Genomic DNA, 22,494 nt, shown 5'->3' on the forward strand with positions numbered 1-22,494 from the left:
TCTCTTACTCGCTCGTACAGGTTACTCATCAATTTATTACCCTTAAGACTTGGGTTTTTTGTTTCAATTTCAATCTTTAACTTGTGGCCGCTTAACAAGACATCCTTCTTTCTTTGTTTAATAATGTTAACAGTGACATCAGAGAAGCTCTTGAGAGTTAGATTAAAATCATACTCATCAGGACAATAGAGCCTTGTGGAGTCTGCAGTGCTCCCAAGCAGCGTGAGTGTACCAGTGTACGTACTGTCAATAACTGCAACTTTGTCTGTAATTTTCTTCATCTCTTTCGTTATGACTTCCTTTACTTCTTGTGCCTCACCGGTAGTGTAATCAACAGCCACTTTATGTGCATTTTTCACCAAGTTTCTTATGTTGGTACGTTTGAGAAGATTTATTGTGGCATCTATTGGGTTGTTCTCTATTTGTGCTTCATTTGACTCACATTTTTTATACATCTTCAAGTAGTTTGAGAAGTTAGTTTTGACATCTGATGGCGTAGTTCCAGCTCTACAGGAAGGCTCCTGTTGTTTAAGGAACTCTCTAAACAGCTCATAGGCCTTTTGGTGGCCAAACATGGCTGCCAGATGGGGAGCTGTTTGCTTGTATAGATCTTCGTGCAGCGGGTCAGCGCCAAGGTTCAGAAGGAGGAGGACGCTGCCAGACTTGCCATGAGAGGCAGCTTGGTGAATGGCAGTCGTGCCATTAGTAGGATCCACTTGTGTATTAACTCCCACACCTCCCACCTTCACCAGGAGGTAGATCAGTTGCAGCAATCCACCTTGAGACGCTATGAGTAGTACCTGAGAGCTGTTGAATGGTTCTTGACATAAGGGTGTGGCTGTGTTCCCTCTGGCGCCAGTTTTCTTCTCCCAGTAAGTGGTAAAGAGGTTCTTCTGAACGCGGAGAAGCTCCTGTACCTGCTGCTTGTCCACTTTGTCTTTCATCTTAAAGTGTAGCTCCTCCAGCTGGATCCTTTCCTTGTTATAAATATTCTGCCAAGAAAAATATCGTTGTTGTGAACTATTGGAGGAAACTGATATTACAATTTAACCAGAATACAATCCTTACAGTCGTCTATAGCACTCAGAGGGTTAATGTATATTGTTGAGACAGTCGCGTGAGATGTAATCAATTACACTTGCAATGAAACAAAGAAAATATGACAATTATCAAGACATTAAAACAAACTTAAGTAAATTATGAAACACATGGAATTTGAAAATGATCCATATGTTATTTTTTTTTCACAAACTCAAGGTGAACAAAAAACTTTTCCTCATTTAATTATAATATGAAAAGTTAGTCATAATTGTGAAGTGAAATTAATGTTGCTTGTTAAATCTTCAACAAAATAATTTAAGTATTCAGTTCTCAGAACCTGAGTTCTGTATCCAAATATCATATAGAATAATAATTTCTGATCTATACTAGAGTCTTACTGAATTAGCCAAAATGTTGGTGCTGGTTTGATCATAGACACTGTATATTATGAGCCTCACAAATACTAACCTGCTCTAGCTGCTGGCGGAGGTGTGAAGACATTATGGTTGTGGGCAGTCGACCTCCGGAGTCACCTACATAAAGGCAACCTCCCATGTTCTTGAGCATTTGCCTCGCCAGGTTCCAGTGGCCAGCCTCCAGCGCTGCGTGCAGAGGACTCACACCGGACTTGGTGCACAGGGAAGACTGACCACCAGCCTCATGGATGAAGCTGCATGTCAAAGTACATCCAGAACGGACGGCCTCGACCATGAGCTCTGTCAGTTGGACCACTGACCCGCCACCAGGCCAGCTGGCTCGCCAGGGAGTGTCACCTCTCATTGTGGTCATGAGATGACCAACACCTTCTTTAACTTCTGGAAGGTGTATCAGCTTGTTATGTTCACACTCCAGCACATGAAGGAAGGCCTGAAGATACACAAAACATTAATGTTGTCTTCTGAAGTTTACAGTATGTGTATAATAATGAAACGATTTCTAGTATGAAATAGATTTTACCTAATCACTTTTCTGAAATATAGCGCATTGTTGAATTGCTGAATATAATGGCCGTAGTAGATTTAGTAGTACAATAATAACAACAGCAGCAGCAGTAACAAATGAGTGGATGCGGGAAATCCATGCTCTGTCTGATGGAGTCAAGCTTCGCTGGAACTACCTGATGCTCACTATCCCCGATATCGGACCTCTCCTCCACCATCTGGAAGAAGCCATCAGAAACGCGTTAATTCCAGCACTACAGTAGTGAAACGCCTTCACTTATCCATGACGTCACGGTGGAACCGACCCGGTCGCCCTCCACTGGAGGGTGAGAATCTCTATCACAGGACTTCTAACACATCCAACGAACCGAGCTCAAAAAATGCTTCATCGTGCACAAAAGACCAAAAACGACTGCAGTGGTGTGACGTACAGAAATGGCCGCCTTGCGTGGTTCTTTGGATTGTTTTCGTAGTACACAAGAAGAGGCAGACACGAAGATCATTCTTCATGTTATCAGTGTCACATAAAGAACTAAAAAAATCTATATATATATGCACAGGACATAGATGCTTTGATTCTTGCTATAAGAAGGTATCCCAAATTTCCCCATGAGTCTTTTTTTGTGCTTACTTCTAAAGACATTATTTTAACTGCAGATACTTCTATCACTCGGCTCCTTGAAGGCTTCTGCATTGTCTACATTTGACGCCGTGTCTGGATCTGATTGCACAGGTAATTTGTCTTGAAAAGGTAAAATTTCATACTGCAAAGCATTCAGAACAACGACTAAAGTCATCATTTGGGAACTGAAATCACTCGGAACACAAGAACAAATTCCTGAAAAGGTGATGGATAAACCGAAGCATTCATTTGCCAAGTATAACTAAAGTTGCCCAGTTGCGCTGGTATATGTTTTCTAAGAAACAGACGAGCTGGGGAAAGTTATCGCCTACAAGAAGTGTTTTTGTACTAACAATGAAGAGAGTCAACTACCAGGTCATGATCTGGAACCAAGATGATAAATCAAGGCTAACAGTTCCATCACCCATTGGACATGGATGGAACATGGAGTATGGACAAATAGCTCCCGTTCTCTGTGAAATGCCATGTGAGCCAGATTCCATTTTGCAGTTGTGTGAAGAACAGATACAGTCCACCGTGTAAATGTTTAGCAAACAACCCCACCTTGTACAGATATCTGTGAGTGTGGAGGAAACAATGAGCTCTGTGATAATAATTCTCACACTGTACTAAATTTAACAGACTCTGATAGTGAAGATGATTATGTTATAATTATGTTATCTCAAGGTTAGTAATTTTAACAGTTTACTCCTAGTATACAATAAAATTAATTATAAATATGGAACTATCTGTGAAACCATTGACTTTAGAGTAAATATTGTTAGGGCAACTTTTTGAGCCTAAAAGATATCTTTAAAATGAGAATCTGAAAAACAAATTTGGTCATTAAATATCCGAGTAGTTTCTGATAAAAAAAACTAAATCCCACTTTTTCATCACTAACCTGCCACGCAATTACACTATTCCCATATTGTGAGATAGTTGTTTTGAAAACCTTTGGTGACTGCTTGCAAGGAAGTGGCTGGGTTCAAACTCTAGTGCAAGCAGACATACTACTACTTTGTCGTCACTCGTAATCCAGTATGACGATCATCAAGCTATGACACAAAGATGTGAGATATTTAGGATGTCACTTCGTTGGTGAGCTCTGAGGTGACTCGATAAGACGATATAGGACCGGCAAGGTCATCCACAGATGTTGCACGTGTGGAGGGCTGTATCTAGTGTGGGAGGGGCGGCGGAAGCGCCTTTCCGGCGTTGGCGCTTGTCTGCCTCGGTATGCAGTCGGGCGATCTCGAAAGTATTGACACCTTCTCGTGCTGTGCTCCTCCAAGCGTTACGGTGTGAAGTAATCGTCTCCCAGGTGAGCGGTCGATTTGGAACCTTTTCACATTGGTCTTAAGGGAATACCCTTTTTGAAATGTTGGCTAATATTTTGGTAATGACTGTAAACTCAACTTTTTATAATTTTTCCATAACCCCTCCTTCATAGTGAGTGTTCAAAAATTAGTAATTTTCTGCGTATGATAAAAGCCATTACAAGTTCATGTACCTAAAATTTTATCTATAAAATATGGAAAGAAAAATGTTATTCGTACTATTATTATCATGAGTGGCAGTTACTTTTGAAAATTAACTATACTGTATCCAAGTATCAGGCACTTTAATATAATATTATAAATAAGCCAAAGCAATCATGCAAATAGTGGAACTTTAAATTTTTCACCTCTTGATAACAAATGGCAAGATTTAGAAAGAAACGCCAGAAAGTTAAAATGAAGCAACATAATGACCTAAGGTATCATAATTTAACCTCACCTAACCTAATGAAACCATAACTACAAAAGGTAACAGTTAATGGTGAAATATTTGGTTTCATCCTGTCCCTCGGGCACCCCGTCATATTCTTGGCTATCCTCAGCCTATCTCTGATTGTCCCAAGCAAATCATCTAGTCATGGCTATCCCAGGTCCTTTCCTGACTTCAAAAGCTAAGGAAAGCAGTAATGAGAATTTTTATTTCCTTGGTTAAAAGTTCCCATCTTGTTATGCCTCTTTTTGGCACCCAAGAATCAAATACACACGATGATACCAGATAACCAATTCATTTATACCTACATTAAGACTATCCTTATGCCTTCTCAGTTGTCCACCAGCATTACGTTTACTATTCATAAGGTGACTGTAAAGTAGCTGCTTTGGCAATCTACTGTCGTCCATGCGGGTAACATGGCCAGTCCAACGTAGTTGTTCATGGATAATGGTAGCCTTGATGCTCCTACAGTTGGTGTCAGCGAGAGTACTGGCATTTGTTCTCTTGTCTTCCCAGCGAACTCAGAGGATGGAACTAGTGCATGGTGTTCTTGCACGATGTCCGGAGCAAGTGGTGTCAGAAAGAACACTGTGTGATGACCCTCACTTCCGTTCACCAGACTTGAGTAATGCGGAGAGAAAAGGTTCGCCAAAGGAAAGAGAAAGAAGAGGTCCTGGTCACAGGCACTCTCCTCATTTTCACAGCTTAGTTTCTCATCATCTGTTGGTCCGTCCCAACATTCCTCCTGATCAGATTTGTACCGCCTCCGACCTGAATCAAGTTCATCAACCTATAGTCGACGTGGCGGCTGACGTAAACGTTTTGAGCATCGTAAACTTGCCTGGACAGCATTTTCGTCTGGGTTCACAAGGTTAGACAATTGCTCGGAGATGGGAATATCCCAGGAGTACGGTCCTACAATTACACTTTCCAGTTCATCAAAGTGACGCACTTAACTCGTCCACTTGGGTCACTTTCGGGAAAAAGTTGGTAAGACCCTCCTCCTCTCATTAATTACGCTGATGTGTGTCACTACATCATTTTTCATCCCAAGCCACCAGAAACTGCTCCTTGCCCTCTCCCAGGTATGAGTCCGTCCCTTGTGACCACTCAGGGGAGCATCATGCACCAGCCGCAGGGCCTGTATCCCACAACATTGCTGGTACAAAGGGAACCCATGTTTCCTTAATGCCGTAGGGGTACGAGCGGGTATGGCGTCCACCGTGCTGTACGTAACAGAGTACGCCGTGCTGAGATAACCTGAGATGGGAAATGAAAGGATTTAGCTTCCCTATCCAGGAACCTGGTCATAGCTGTCATCTCCTTGTCCTCCTGTTCTTCCTTGATCAAGGTCGGCATGTCCCAGAAAGTGTTTGTGAGATGCGTAGTAGCGTTAAGTGCACCTGCTGAGGTAGTCCTCATTTGTCCAACATCAGATACGGTCCGTGAGAGATAATCCACCATGAACATCGTCGGACTGCGATCTACCGTGTGTATAGGATTGATGTCGAATTGTTGCATGAGAGCCATCCACCTCCCCCTCCTGCCCCGCTCCTCACCGATGTCTCGCGTGCTGAGCCAGCGGAGGGCGCGATGATCCGTGATCATGTCGAACTGGGAGGCTGATAGGTACATCATGAATCTCTTCACCGCAGCCACCACCGCCAACAGAATGCAATCGGGAGTAATTTTCTGTCAAGCAGATCCGTTCGCTACCATGGCTCCCGTCTCTAGATCACTTGCATCAGTCACCAGTACAAAGCGTTTCTTGTAATCCGGAAGGTTTAGTACCGCCGCATTTGCTACCTGTGTCTTGAGGGCCTCAAAGGATCTACACATCCTCTCAAGCCAGTGCAGCTTCCGGTAACCAGCACTGGAAATAAGAAAATGCATCGCTGCCCCTCCTCAGGTCACGCACTGTAGTTGGTCATGGGATCGACCGCCATTGTCTCACCCTCTGTTCACTCATACTCAACATCCCGTTGCTGTCCACCGACCCAGATATTCCACATTTTCCTGGTGCCAAGGCGAGCCCAGCGTCCTTTATCTTCCACACACTAGTACTTCATCCAGGTAACATAGGGCATCAGTGTAATTGCTTTCCCCTAGTATTGTGGCCTTCATGCGCTGAAACAAGTATCTAGCGCCCTTCAGTCCAAATGGTGTACTGCCATCCCACTCATAGTGTTCCCACGTACTACAAATGCTAAAACCGCTCTGCCATTCTCTTTCAGGGGCATCTGATGGTATCCAGACATAGCGTCAAGTACTGAGAAGAAGATCTTCAATTATGGGAATAGAGTGAAGTGTTGCCGGTTGAGACACATTGTTAACGCCCTTGTAGTCTATCGCCAAACGAAGATATCCATCTTGACCTCGGGCGCAGACTATGGGTGACGCCCAAGGGCTACAGGACTCTTTTTGGCAACCCATCTCCCGAAGCTTGTCTATCTCTCTACGTACCTCAGCCTCAGCCCGTGGGGAAAGTCTCCGCGGCCGCGAATGCAAAGAGTGGAGCCCAACCCTTACTAATGACAATGGCTCTCACAACATAGAACATGCCCTTAAATTTCTGGAGGATCACTTTAATATCCTTCCTTTGCTCCTTTGTCAATTCTTCTTCCAATCTTTTACTAGCTAAAGGGTCTCCTCCTGCGGTCCATTACCGTCGATGTCCTCGGGTAAGATGCTGTACATCGATCCCCGGTTCCAACACACCTGGTATCTCCTTCGTGAAGTAGTTCGCGTTGGCCACCCGTACGAACCATTAGTAGACCCGACAGCACAACAACGAGCAGGAAGCACAGCCGCCCCCTCGGGACGCAGTGATTCTACCAGGTATTGCTCACCTGGTGCCTGGTCAGATGCGCTACACTTTATCATCGCTTCATTGTAGGGTGAAACAATGACTGTGTGCTTCACCCTAGCTATTGTATGACGGTCGTTACTTGACCCACAGGCTCTGAAGCTGACTACTCCTTATATGCAGCTGACAATAAAGGAACCAATGTTTTCTATGACCTGTTTACAGTGTTCTTTTTTTCAAGTTTATTATAAAATCACCAACACGTGCCCAAAAATACATCCCCAGAATAACACTGTGTTTGAGTATGTATAATCCCCCAAACTCGGCTCCTAGGAACACTTCCCCCAGCAAAAGGATCTTTTCTTCACATACACTGTACGCATTCTCAAAACATAACAATAGTTAATTTCTGCACTTCCCATTTAACACACCATTATTCACTAACGAATAATCACTTTCACTGTCAACCAAAGCCCAGAAGTGTTTCTGCTGTAGCCGAATCTGCTTGTAATTAGGGACGCTTTACATTAGTCGATCAAGTTGTTCCGGCTGAATCTTGTCTTGCTGAGCCGTGCAACGCCCCCTCTGGTTTGTGTGCATTATCGCAACCACACACCTCTGAAGACCTTTGTCTCCGTTGGTACTCTGCTTCACAACACTACCATTACCCATTTGAGATCGTCCACCACCAGTGTGTGCGCCGAACGTTATTGAATATCCGCCTCCTTGACAGGGGTTTGCGGTTTCCAATACGGGTTTTCTCTCAACCTTTTGTAGCATGTGGCCCAACCACCAGGATGTGTCTGAGAACAGTAATAGCACTGTAGCGCCCTGTTGCGAGTGGTCGCTTGCAGTTGTCATCCCCTGCCCTGGGTCTTTCGATAAGGGGCTACCTGGGCCGTCACGGAGGGGGTACGATCGGCTGACTGAATTGACGCCACCTTTTTCCACAACTTCGTTTCAGTGGAGTGTCTAGCTGTCCAGTAATGACCTACGCTATGACACCACCCCTTGCTGCACTCCCCTGGCCCGCTGCTTGATCTGTCGCACTAGTCGTTTGCTTCGACGACAGAGCATTTTCCGCAATTTTCAGTACCTCTTCATAGTACTTCGTCACCTCATCTGTCTCCATCCAATTTTCTATAATTATTTGCAGCCTCACGTCCTGGTCCGTTATCCCACCCAGGAACCGCCAAACTACGCGTTTACGTATGAGTAAGGAGCAGTTTCTAGTGGTCTAGGATAAAGAATGATGTAGTGCGTCACTTTGATGAACTAGAGAGTGCAATTGTAAGAGATTCCCATCTCTCAGCAATTGTTTGACACTGCGAACCCAGACAAAAATACTGTCCGCCCAAGCTTACGACGCTCAAAATGTTTCCGTCAGCCTTCACGTCGACTACGGGTTGATTCAGGTCGGAGGCGGCAGGGGTCCGATCAGGAAGAATGTTAGGATGGACCAACAAATGGCGAGGAGATGAGCTGGGAAAATGAGGAGAAGTGGCTTTAAAATGTCTTCTTCGCTGGAGGAGCTAAGGCTCACCCCAGTCACTGCCTCGCGCCTTCAGTGCTACCCTATTAAATATGCCATTTAGCAGCTACGGTTCTCCATGCCTTATTTGTTTGCAAATCTCCATTTTCAGCTATTAATAAAACCATCAGTGTAAGGTAGTGTGGGGCACCTGGTGGTAATTTTTCATTAAATATGTTCTTGAGCGTCTATGTCGGCCTATTGTTTCCAGCAGAAGGCGGGTTAATGCCTCTCTCTTGATGTACAAAAGATAACAAACACAATCATTAGAAAATTAAACTAATATACGCATCATAGAACTCACGCACACAACACTGTCTGACTACTATTAATAGTACTAGTATTGATAAAAGAGGTGGTATTATTATTAATAGTACCAGTGCTAGCAACAATATTCATCCAGATATAGCAGTAATACAATATTTGGTAAAAAGACAGGAAGAATGTCTCCGAACTTTTAAGCGATTAAGGTCGATAACGCTTCAAGTATACTATATGTGTAAAAGGCATATATATTTTTTCTTTTAGACGAACCACAGAGCCGATGACTTTGTAATGTATGAAGATACGGGGCAGCGCTCGCTCGCCGAAGCATGATATTTCACCATAGCCGTGACAGGAGTTTTATACTTAAGAAGTTACAGAATTAAATGTAGTAGTTCGATTTTGCTATACTAGAATTCGATGGTTAAAAATCAGCACCATTGCTAATTATATATTGCTCAGTACAACCCGATGGTGTCTCCCTCGTAGTAATCAATCAAATGGTGAATTGTTTCATTTACTTCAATGTTAATGACCTGAACACAAAAGTTATGGTGTGTGGTGCTCATTACTCTTATGGCAGTGACCTGAACACTAGTGTACTGTCTGTTGCTCACTTACCCTTGTAATGGTGACCTGAACAGGAGTATTGACGTCGGGGGAGAACCAGGCCAGCGTCAGCAGGTTGAAACCGTTGCAGGTGGTAGTGAGTGGTGCCCCAGCTGCCAGCAGGAGGCTTACCATTTGGCGCCTGTTACAAGTAATAGCCAAAGGGAGGGGCTGGGTGGATGAGCCACTCGGAGACTCTAAAGGCGCTCCTGAACACAGCAGATGACTCCCTTGTTTATAGTCGTCACCTTGGGTGATGAGAAACAGCAGTTGATCGTACAGTTCTTCTGGTGACCCTTGAACCTGTGTAAGACAAATGTTACTCTGATCCTGTTGTAAAAGCAGAACCTATGAAGATATAAATGGTTAACTGGTGACCATGTACAGGTAATTACCCTTGAAACTGAGTAAAACGCAAATGTTTTACTGATGATACTGTACTTTGTTACGACCGTGTCGTATTTTTCTATCATTTTTTATAACATGCTTCAATGTTGTTCCATATTATTCCTGTAATGTTGTGTTATATTTACTATTATATATTCTAATCACCTTACCCTGTGCTGTTAAGGTTTTAACTGTTATTATTTGTTCAAGCCCATCTTATTTCTTCATTTAGTATTATAACAAGCATTCTTTGTTTCTCTAACGACCATCTGCATCGTTAAACGACCCATGTTTCACCTGCGTGTCGCACTGGCAGGAACCGACCCTATAAATAGTACCCACCAGCAGACGGAGTTCAGTCCAGTCCTGTCATTCAGTCCACGTTCTTTTGAGTGACACCCGTCACCTGTTACATATACTGTATTTTATTTCTGTGTTGTTCCTGTCGCCACCAATGTGGTATATCTATGTGAGTACCTATTCATGTCTCTTATGTGTCCATTAGTGCTTGCTTAGTTACATTTAAGTAATTCAGTGTTGTTTCATGATAGTTAATTTCAGTGTTAGTTATTTTATGTGTTTATGCAGTGTTAACGTAATCCAGTGCTTTATTTTTATTCTATATGTTTAAGCAGTTCTTTGATGTTTCGATGTTTTAGTAGCATTTGTGACTTAAAAGTTTCGATAGTGAATCAATCTGTTGTGACAGCCTACGAGGCTCTTTATTGTGTTAGTATTTAATTTAATTAAATTCTTAAAGGTTTAGTTTATTTATTTTTATCCCCTTTTGATTTACTTCACTATTTTTGGTTTGGTTATGCCTAGAACCTGGATATGAAAGTAAATTTAGAGAGACGGCGTAACAACTTGTATAAGTAATCCTATCACACAACAGACCTGAAAGGACTTTATGTGCACTTAACAGTTTTATGATATACTTTTCCTTTACTAATTCATTTGGCGACTGGTTGAGTTAATTCCTTGCCTTACCCGAAAACTTACGATATGTTGCCAGGAGAATTGCTAAGCCAACACTAAATCCTACAGTGACATAAAATTCTTACCTACTCTTAAGTTCCCTCAGTGATCCTGTGTTACGAGTGTCTGCCATAAGTTTCTGTTCTGGGAATAAAATACTTTAGTTTGTCTGACGTGTGTCACGGATACCCACAAAATGTTCTATACTACTGAGGGTATACACAAACACTTGTCTTAAAAGTAGGTTCTATTCTCGTACGGGAGATATATATACAGCAGGACCCAGGAGCTCGCGTTTCCACACCACGAAGACTCTGTCTTCACTCTCTCTATGTATTACTGCGCGCTGGGATGTACAGATGCCAGCATTCACAAGCTGAATACATAAAGTATAAATATGATAATTTATATACATAATATGGTGCACAATAAATGGGAATATTACATAGAATGAATACATGTTCTGTAATACTTTACTATACATAATTAATGGAGTAATATAGGAGTAATATAATAATACACAGCTGAAGGTACTACTTTGTGTCCATATATATCATACACCTCCCTCCCCCCTATACGCTCATAGTTTCATCTTGAGCGGACCTTTTGTTTCTGAGTCGCTCGGACCTGCGGAGTACTGGGGCAGAAACACAAGGTGGGGATGGATTTACTTTAGAGACATCAACATTAGGGGACTCAACTGGGGAGGGGTCAACACTAGGCAGCTCCACAGGTCGGAGGAAACGACGGTTCCTCCACCATACTCTACCACTAGGAAGACGCACTTGGTAGTCCCTGGACCGGCCAATACCCATAACAACCCCAACCTTGTCCCAGCGGTGAGATACCGGATCTTGAATCCTGATCTGCTGGCCGATACTCAACCTGGGAAGGGGGCGGGCATGATAGTCGTACCGAGCAGCGACATCTGCGGCTCGTTCTGCTGCACGGCGGTCACATTCCTCAGTCTTGGCCTGCCACTCTTGAGAAAAAGACTGCGGGTGGGCAGGAACACAAGACCTGAGATGATGTCCGTATAGAACCTGGGCTGGGGAGCGTCCGGTGAAGTTCGGGGTGTTGCGTAACTCCAACAAACCTCGATCGAAGTCCTCGCAGTCGATATTTCCTGAGGGTGACACCTTAAGGATCAGGTGTTTCACAGTCTTGACTGCGGCTTCAGCGTGTCCATTCGCCTGGGGGTAGTGGGGCGAGGTCACGACATGACGGACTCCCCAACGGTCCATGAAGTCCCGGAACTCGTGGCTGGTGAACTGGGGTCCTCCATCAGTCCTGAGGTGGAGGGGAACACCAACTTCTCTGAAGTAATGCCTGAAGTTCCGGATGGTAGCAGTAGCCGTTGTATCACTACCACAGGGGACGACAACAGGCCATCCAGACAGTCGGTCGGCAATGACGAGGAAGGACTTCCCTGCAACTGCAAAGAAATCGGCCGACACAGACTCGAAGGGTCTTGAAGGGTTGTCGTCGCACATTAAAGGTTCCTGTTGCTGGCTAGGTTGCAGAATCTGGCATGGTTCACAGGCAAGGACGGTACTTGCAATGTCCACGTCGATTCCGGGCCAAAATACAGTCTGCTTCGCCCGTCGCTTGGTGGCCTCCACTCCTCGGTGGCTGTCGTGAAGGCGGGTCTAGGTACGGCGGCGTAGGGCAGCAGGAATGACTACTCGTGGGCCACACAAGACGAGGTCTCCGTCACAATAGAGGTCCTCGCGTATTTTCCAGTACGGGAGTAGCGATTCATGAAGGTCGTATCAGTTAGATGGAAATCCCTGGGACACACAGTCGACGAGCCGGATGTAGGAAGGGTCGGCCCGGGCTGCGGTGCGAAGATCTTCAAGGGTCTTGTCTGCATCCGGTGCTGTAGACTCTTCTGATGTGAAGACGGCCTTCAATGAAACTACTGACTTGAGGGATGCAGCAGCTGTAAAACACAACATCTCGTCCTCTGGGGTGGGGCGGCTGACAGGGGCACGGGACAGGGCATCCGGGATGCACAACAGCTTACCCGCACGCCACACAGCCGTGAAGAGATAAGGCGAGAGCTTCTCTTTCAGACGTTGAAGGTGAGGGTTCTCTACTGCATCCAAAGAGTAGTGATTGATTATAGGTATAAGAGGGCGATGATCCATGAAGAGGGTGAAGTGCTGAAGTCCTATCAGGTAGAAGCGGCACTTCGCCATCGCCCAGACAACAGCCAACATCTCCAGCTCAATCGTAGCATATCGGGTCTCAGCGTCGGTCAGGAACCGGGATCCACACTGAATTAAGCGGAGTTGTCCACCGCCATGGTCCTGCAGAAGGGCGTAACCAACGCCGTAGAGTTTGGAGGCGTCAGTCTGGAGGACGGTGGGTAGGGCTGGGTCGTAACAGGCGAGGACAGGTGGACTTACGAGGGCCTGCTTGACTCGCTGGAAGGCCTCTTGATGATCTGGGGTGCACAGGAATGTCCTCCTGGGGCTCAGCAGGGGGCGTAACGGCTGGGCTGCGGCGGAGATGTCAGGTGTAAATTCAGCTAGCTGATTGACCAGACCCAAAAAAGAACGGAGGTCTGTCAGGTTGGCAGGGGTTGGAAAATCCCTGATTCCACTTACTTTCTCCGGGTCAGCTGCGATGCCTGATGCTGAGAGAGTGTACCCACAGAAGTTCACTGATGGAGCGGCGACTACAAACTTGTCAGCGTTGAGGGTAATCCCGTACTTTCGACATCTGGTGAGAACTTCGTATATCCGGGAGAGGTGGGCACAGTAGTCTTCGTCGTGGAGTAAGATATCATCAACCACCTTGACACAATTCGTGACTCCTTGAAGGGCCGCGTCACCACGTTGACAGAATGCATCACCCGTAGCGGCAAATCCCATGGGGCCTCTGCAATACTGATATCTCCCAAATGGTGTGATGAATGTAGTCAAATGCTGGTCTTCTTCGGCCAACTCGATCTGCCAATAACCACATAAGGCGTCCATAGTTGTAAAAAACTTCGCCTTCGGGTCCACACTTCGAACAGCTGCAAAGGGTGTGGGTGAAGGGTGGGCTGGACGGGAAACTTGCTGGTTAAGTTTTGACAGATCGGTGGTGATCCGTACTCCACCACGAGGTTTGGCGACGGGGACGAGAGGGTGGCACCAAGGTGAAGGTTCGTCTCCGTAACGTAACGTTCTCCTTCAGATTTAACTGTTACTTGGTTGATGACAACAGCAGGCCAAGGTTAAAGTGCTACAAGGGCAACTGCGGCGGGATGAGGGCAGAGATGAGGGGTATTCACTGGTCTGTTGTACTAAGATATATGAATGCAGACAATATGCTGAACTATGCAGCAGTTGGCAAAGTTAAGAAAAATCTTAGAAATTCGAGATTTGGGTTGGGACAAACGATGAGCAGGACAGAAGGATGTATACCAAGTTCAGGAACCAAGCAAAATCCTAGTGCAGAAGGGCTGAAAAAGAGTTCCAGAGGCAGAATGCAAATGAGGTCAAGTCAAACCGAAAGGCTTTCTACCGTTTCGCATGTAGGCGTATCGTATCGTATCTGAGGCTTGAAGATGGTAGTTACGCAGATTCAGACCAGGATAAGGGGGAAGCATTTAACAAATTCGTTTGTTCGATGTTCACAAGAGAGATGCGAACAATGTTCCTGCGTTTGAGGAAAGACAGCTTGACACAACGCTGAACTACATTATATTCTCAGAAGAGGCTTTAAGAGTTAAATTGTCAAAGATAAAAGTTCACAAGAGCCCTGGCCCTGACATGGTGCATTCCAGTGTGGTAAGACAGTAGTGCAACGAGCTTGCTCAGCACCTTAAGATCATGTTCTGTAAATGTCTGGATGAGCGAAATGTCCCCAGTGACAGGAAAATGGCTTATGTGAGTCCAATTCAAGTAGGCTAACCGTCACTTCATGAATAATTTTAGACAAGTGAGTCTGACCAGCTTAGTGTGACATAATGAAACATCTACTACGTAACAACCTTGTAAAGGACTGCTAACACCCAGGAGGTTTAAATAGGTGGAGGCGACAATCACGCCGCGCTGCCCAGTGGGCAGTGAAGCCAGCGCGGGGTGGGAGCAGCTACAGTATACTGGTACGGGGTAGGGTGCGAGCACCATTACATTCCCCTATCTTTAATTCTTCACCTTTCATTACTGGTGTATGTATATTCTGTATTATGTATGCTGTATTATATATTATGTATGTATATGATGTATGTGCTCCATTTATATATATTATTTATTCAGCCTAGCTAGCAGCGTGTGGCAATGTTATTACCATGTCCCACATGCTTAATTAATGTGCCTAGCGACGTATGGAAGCTGCTAATGTATCACTTGCCATACGTCGTCTATAGAGCAGTTGACAAGCAGACAGGTCGGAGGGCACTACTCCCTCTGTGTACATATCTCTTATCCAGTAAATCGAACCTACAAAATCTATACAGGTGTTTGTGTTCGCTCCTGTATATTGAACTTATTACCTAGAACATGAACATGGCGCAGTGTGTACTTTTACTGGATAATTACGAGTGACAGTGCAAAGTTTGTGGAAAGCCGGCTTATGGACCCCTTGCCCTGTGTCAACCGCCGCCCGCCCCCCCTCCTCGAAGAATTTAGCAACTTTGAGCAGTGTCAGTGACAGTGATTTTCTGTGAAGTGTTTAGTGCATTGTGTGTTTCGTGCCATTCATGTGTGACCTTGTTCTAAAGGATTCCCAAGGTACACGGCATGTTCTGGGCATTTGTAAGGAGTAGACTTCAGTACACCTCCCCTCGCGAAGCCTGGAGGGTAACTGCCGCTAGTCGTCTTCTCCACCCCCCTCACAGCGTCGTCTCCACACCCCTTCACAGCTCGAGGAGACTGCTCTCACTGCTCGGGACACACACACACACACACACACATACATGTACTAACACTCACTGACCGCGGCGGCTCCCTTATATATATTTTATATATATAACCTACTTATCTGTGTATTTAATGAAATTTTTGTCTGAGATCTTGTTGATACGATGGGCTGACCGGTCAACACTGATTTAGACACAGTACACAGATGAAGTAGTTATGTCTCGTGCCTTACGTAGCCGTGGAACCAGCGTCCGGATGAGTCAGTCTGATGATAGCCCCGCAGAGATGGATGACCAGGCTGACCATGACGCTCCAGCTCCCACAACATCGCGCAGCCCTTCACCTCCATATTCAGCGTTGTCTCCAGAGATAATTGCTTTAATGAAGTTTATGAGAGATGAAAGGCGCGAGGATGAAGCTAACAGACGTGTGGCGGATGAACACAGAAGGCAAGCAGAGGCAGAGAGAGACCACCAACGGAGATTGGAAGACAGTGCACGGTTTGAAGCCTTGATATCTCGCCTCACTGTTAACCAAGCCCCTGGCTCTAACACTGCCTCGGTACTGACTGGTTCAGATACCTCATCAATGCTTCCTTCACGCCCCCCAGCCCCACCTAAAGCAGCAGCTCAAACACCGCCCATCTTGAAGCCTGATGTGAATTTCCAGACTTTTCGTGAATGGCGGCGACGGTGGACTGATTATTCTACAATGGTGGATCTCCAGAGTTTGTCACAGCCTAAACAACTCATCCAGCTGCGTATGTGCCTGTCCTTGGAAATTCAGCGTGTCTTAGAACATACGCTGCAGGTACCTCCGACCTCTTCGCTGTCTGTAGAGGAGGTACTGGACATTCTACAACGGCACATCAAAGGACAGCAGAATGAAGCTCTGCGCAGGAGGGAATTGTTTAGCTGCAGACAGATGGAGGGTGAGACTTTTGACGCCTTTTATGTACGTCTTAAGAGAGCCTCGGAAGAGGTAGATATATGTCTAGGCCACCACCAGCAGTGCGAGGAGACCCAGTTGAAGCAGGTGATCCTGATGGGTGTTAAGGACGAGGAACTTGTCCAACGCCTCACCTCCCTCGACTCTTCCTCTTCTCTCAAGGATGTGTTGACGATATGTCGCTCCTATGAGGCTGCCAGGTGTGCCACCTCTGCCATCCGAGCTCCCCCTACAGCTGTACTCGCTGTGTCCCGGTACAAGAAGGACAAGAAGTCTGCTCCTACGCCTTCGCCCAGCCAAGTACGTCCAGTGCAATGTGTGCGGTCGTCTGGGCCACTATGACAAGTGTTGTCTGACCAACAAACCCAAGGGACAGCGTCGGCGGAGGCAGCAGCGCCCTTCCACCAGTGAGGGCCGCCCACAGTCGCCAAATAAGAGGCACGACGACCCTGGACAAAGCCCGACCCATATTAGGAGGGTGTACTCCTCACATCCCAGGACCAAAGTTCCCCAGTACATCAGTGTCATCGTGACCTATGGCAGTGTGTCATCCCGTCTTCAGATGTTGCCTGACACCGGCGCTGATGCTACAGTCATCGGTCCCCAGCATTTGCAATGCTTGGGGCTCTCTCCAAGCGATCTAGGACCGCCTCCCAAGGACCTCTGCATCACGGCAGATGGTTCACAGATGGCCCCAGCCCTAGGTTCACTATGCACATGTCACCTTTGGCAACAGGTCGTGTCAAGCCTGGATTGACGTGCATAATGGTGTCCCGACTCCTTTGCTGTCCTACAGACATTGCCAAGAGTTGGCCATCATCTCCCAGGACTTCCCAACACCGATTCTCGAGGTAAAATACGCCAACAGGGTGCACGAAGGGAGCAGCAGCAGCTACCCTGCTGCCGCCCTACCCCTACCTCTGGCCAGTGACACCTCTCCTTCGGTAGTTGTCCCTGCTGCTTCAAGTCTCCACGCCGTGGCTCGCCTCCACGACAGTCACTGTGGAGCCGAGGCCACCAAACGACGTGCACGACAGACTGTGTTCCGGCCTGGCATCGACCCCGACATCTCCAACGCTGTCCAGGTGTGTAAGCCCCGCCACGTACTACAACCCAGCCAGCAGCAGGAACCCTTCATGAGTGACGACAACCCCACCCGCCCCTTTGAGTCTGTGTCAGCCGACTTTTTCTCTGTGTCAGGAAATTTCTTCCTTGTTATCGTCGACCGTCTCTCTGGTTGGCCGGTTGTCATCAAGTGCGGTAATGACACTACGTCTGCCGCCACCATCAGCAAGTTCCGCCACTACTTCCGTGACGTGGGCGTTCCTGTGCGCCTGCGAACCGACGGAGGGCCTCAGTTCACAAGCCGGGACTTTGCTGTGTTCCTCGACCGATGGGGAGTCCGGCATGTGTTGTCATCGCCCCATTACCCGCAGTCCAACGGCCACGCTGAGGCTGCTGTCAAATCCCTGAAGCACCTCATCCTTAAGGTGGCCCCTTCTGGGAACATTGACTGCGAGGCCTTCGACCGGGGTCTTCTTGAACTCCGCAACACACCTAACTACACCGGACGCTCCCCTGCCCAGGTTTTGTATGGACGCCCCCTTCGTTCTTGTGTCCCTGCTCACCCTCAATCCTTCTCCAAGGAGTGGCAGGCCAAGACAGAGGATTGTGATCGCCGAGCCGCCGAACGTGTTCAGGACGTCGTCGCCCGCTACAACGACCACGCCCGTTCTCTCCCCAGGTTGAGTGTCGGCACCCAAGTCCGTGTTCAGGACCCGACCTCCCTACGTTGGGACAAAGTAGGCGTAGTCATGGGTCTCGGTAGGTCACGGGACTACCAGGTGCGGTTACCCAGTGGTCGTGTGTGGTGGAGGAACCGCCGTTTTCTCCGCCCCGTAACAATGCCTTCTGCTGACCCCGCCACCAGTGTTGAGTCCCATACCCTTCCCAGTGATCTAGTCCCTCGACGCTCAGAACGGATCCAAAAGAAAAGGTCCGCTCAAGACTTTGCTATGAGCGTATAGGGGGGAGGGAGGTGTATGTATATTCTGTATTATGTATGCTGTATTATATATTATGTATGTATATGATGTATGTGCTCCATTTATATATATTATTTATTCAGCCTAGCTAGCAGCGTGTGGCAATGTTATTACCATGTCCCACATGCTTAATTAATGTGCCTGGCGACGTATGGAAGCTGCTAATGTATCACTTGCCATACGTCGTCTATAGAGCAGTTGACAAGCAGACAGGTCGGAGAGCACTACTCCCTCTGTGTACATATCTCTTATCCAGTAAATCGAACCTACAAAATCTATACAGGTGTTTGTGTTCGCTCCTGAATATTGAACTTATTACCTAGAACATGAACAACTGGCAAATAATACAATTTTATTTTTAATGAGACACCTTACATTAAAGACGAAATTTTATACAATTTATGAAATAACAGGATCATACCTTGCTTTTCATGACATAAGAAGCACTCTGCATACATTACCTACAATCCACTGATCAAAACCAACTTATAGGTTTGACGACTTTTATATATTTTTTATGTTTATGTAGATTAAACGTGTATTGTTTTCACAGACTGCTTTGATCAATAAAAAAGATGATTGATTAATGGTCTGTGTCAGCCATGTGAGGAAGAAGCTCTGAAATACATTTGTATTTGAATGACTAATTAACACAGACTGAACGATTTTCTGCTTATTGTTGGAAACTATTTTGCCATGTGGGTTAGAAGTCACAGTAGTGACATTGTTCCTGAAAATATTTTCACAAATTTGACAAATCTTAACAACATCTAGTGAAGGAAAATTCAGTCCCCCTTTTCTTAAGCACGACAAGTGAATGAATTGAAAAAGGCTTTGGTGCTGTAAGAGCAGAGATATAGGTTTCACAGTTAAGCTTCTTATTCAGTTTGGATACAACAAAACCTGAACATCTTGATATTTTTCTCCCAAATGATGGTTTAGCTTCTGGCCGTCAAGAACTCTGCACTCAGTTGAGCTATTATTAATTGCATCGATGACTGATACTATAAATTTTGCCGTTTTTTTTTCAAGGTTACTAGAAACTGTCAAAAAGAGAACAGATTGCAGAGGGATTCAATTACCTTGCCAAATGTCTTGTAATTCATTGTGCAAAAGCAATATCTTTATGGGCAACTGAAAATTACCGAGCTGTGGGATTAGTGTTGCATCTACCCATAGATCAAATTTTTCCCCCAAAACAGCTCAATGTGATCCTGGCTCATATTGTTAGTCATCAGGAATTTTAGCCCTATATTAGGTTGGGGTGTTAACCATTCAGTCACATTGAGTAGGCTGTCTATGCACACCAGAAATCATATAAATAAATTTTTTTCCCCTGGATTCAACCATTTGATATGCATTTAAACCATCTTTAAGGCCTACAATGAAATTATATTCTTCAATCAAGAAATCCTTTATTTTGCACATATTACCCGACATAAATGGGCGTTTCCAATCAGTGCTGCATAAATTACGAGAATTGAGGATGGCAAAGAGTCTGTTGAAATTTCTTATGAATTTGATAGTTGTTTCACAACCCTCAAACCCCTGAATTTTTTCATCAAGGCAAAGCAGAAGTGAAACTGCATCAGAATCACTTAACAGCTGAGCTACTAGTTTTACATATATTTTATCTTGAACCAGGCTATATGTGAACCTCGTACTTTGTTACGTAAACGAACACCTTCACGTTCTTGCAGTTGATGCAAACTTTCAATAAAGCGCCATTCGATAGAATTTCCCAAACCATCTAAAAATAATTTCGTGTCTTCAAAATAATTTCTGACCAGCTTCAGCATATGGCATGGATCAAGAAAAACACCAACAGGTTTCTTTCTTATGGGATGACTGAAGAAAGCCTTCATTTGATTTGGACTTAATTCTCAACCTAAATACTTTGCCATGGACATATTGCAGGTAGCTCCATCAAAAGTAAGCGATATAACATCCCAGCCTATCGCATAAACACTGGTCAACAAGGTTGTTACGTTCCATAAGAAAATAACCTACTGGCATTTTCCAATGTGCATTTATAGCTACAACCATGAAGGTCAACGCTTCCTTTGCAACATTCTTTGCTGTCATCATCGAGATCTGTCCCAGCATCTATAAAACCATGATACATGTTACCGTCCCATTCCACTTGTTGCCAAATTGCCATTTCATCCAAAATGACAGCAACTTTATAGACTTTCCTTGCTCGCTGGCAGCAGTTATTCTCGCTTTCAAAGCACTTAATGCATGTTCCGTGAATCCTGGCTTAATCTCCACATTCAAGCCACATTTCTATAGTTCTTGGATGAGGTAAACATGTGTCAAAAGCTTTTCTTGCAAAGCGATAGGCACGAGGGGAAAAAAGTTTTGAGACAAAGCAAAACGCTTCAGGGCTGGAGGGTATTTATGCTGTAGTGGGGGCTTTACTTCCTTTGGCAAAATTTCTTTTCAGTAGATCAGAAACACCTTCAGCACACTTTTGTAACACTTTAAAGCTTTGATCACTAATTAATGATTTACTTTTAACCTCAGAAATGACTAAATGGATCTCAGCATTCCTATTCTTCAAACGACATTTAGCTTGTTGTAATACTTTATTTTTTTCCTAGATGAAGCAAGTTGCAATTCAATTTGAGTACGCTTTCTCTGAACAGTTTCTGTACAAGCAGATTTTTAAGGCATATATATATATATACATATATATATATATATATATATATATATATATATATATATATATATATATATATATATATATATATATATATATGTGTATATATATATATATATATATATATATATATATATATATATATATATATATATATATATATATATATATATATATATATATATACTACATATATATACACACACTGGTTTTCACTTTCAACTGTTTCATTGCCTGTGTCATTATTCAGAACACGTTGTTCTATAACTTCACTAGTGATGTTTTTCCGTGGTGCTGGAGGCTTCCTTTTCACTATATTTTTCTGGAAATGTTTGGGAAAAGCATAAAAGAATGTTGGCACGGTATCCTCTCGAATTATAACACAGGAACGAGATGTCCTATCAATAGCTTCCTCTGCAGAATGTTTGGAGCAAATATAGGCATATTTTCCTGGAATGAAGTTTTTAAGCTGTCGCCAAAATCCACTGCTTACGTCGGGCAAGGCCATGGGCTCGTAACACTCGTCTTGCCAACGGTGCCCACAGTTTCTCTGTGGATGTCGGCCACACTAGAATATCCCGTTATAATACAACCTTCTTTCCTCACACAGCCAAACTGTGGAATGCTCTGCTTTCTTCTGTGTTTCCAGACTCAAACAATCTGTTTCACACAAAAAAGCTGATTTTCCTGCAGCTTCGTGGTGTAGATTAATATATTTTTCTTTTCTATCTTTAATTTCTTTTTACTCTTATTTTTTCGACCCCTAGGCCCCGTTGTGGTTCGATGACATGCGCCCGGGTGGATTTTTCCCCGTCAAAAAAAAAAAAAAAGTATTTTAAGGTTAAAGCGGTGAAGCAATTTCCTATATAGAATACTAATACGTCTTGCCCGTGGCTAAACTCAGTCAGTGCCTACACATGAATGGCTAGTTTGCATTACAGAATATTTGCTTGTATCCAAATCCTCAGTTCAAGCTCTTACAGTAGCTGATTTAATGAATGCAGGTTTAGGTCGTGCAGATGCACAGA

At 44.8% G+C, this 22,494-nt stretch overlaps 1 protein-coding gene across 1 annotated transcript in view; it reads right to left on the reverse strand.

Annotated features, from left to right (window-relative positions):
- LOC121853859 (serine/threonine-protein phosphatase 6 regulatory ankyrin repeat subunit C-like) overlaps positions 1-22,494 on the reverse strand; it is a 73,891-nt gene that overhangs the window by 801 nt on the left and 50,596 nt on the right. The window contains exons 5-7 of the mRNA XM_042348238.1: positions 9,600-9,890; positions 1,510-1,908; positions 1-992 (exon numbers count right to left, since the gene is read on the reverse strand). The exon at positions 1-992 is cut by the window's left edge and continues 801 nt beyond it. Coding sequence (XP_042204172.1) covers positions 1-992; positions 1,510-1,908; positions 9,600-9,890 — 1,682 coding nt within the window. The remainder of the gene's footprint in view (positions 993-1,509; positions 1,909-9,599; positions 9,891-22,494) is intronic.

Source organism: Homarus americanus, unplaced genomic scaffold, assembly GCF_018991925.1.
Source record: "Homarus americanus isolate GMGI-L3 unplaced genomic scaffold, GMGI_Hamer_2.0 scaffold18703, whole genome shotgun sequence".
NCBI classification, from domain to species: Eukaryota; Metazoa; Arthropoda; class Malacostraca; order Decapoda; family Nephropidae; genus Homarus; species Homarus americanus.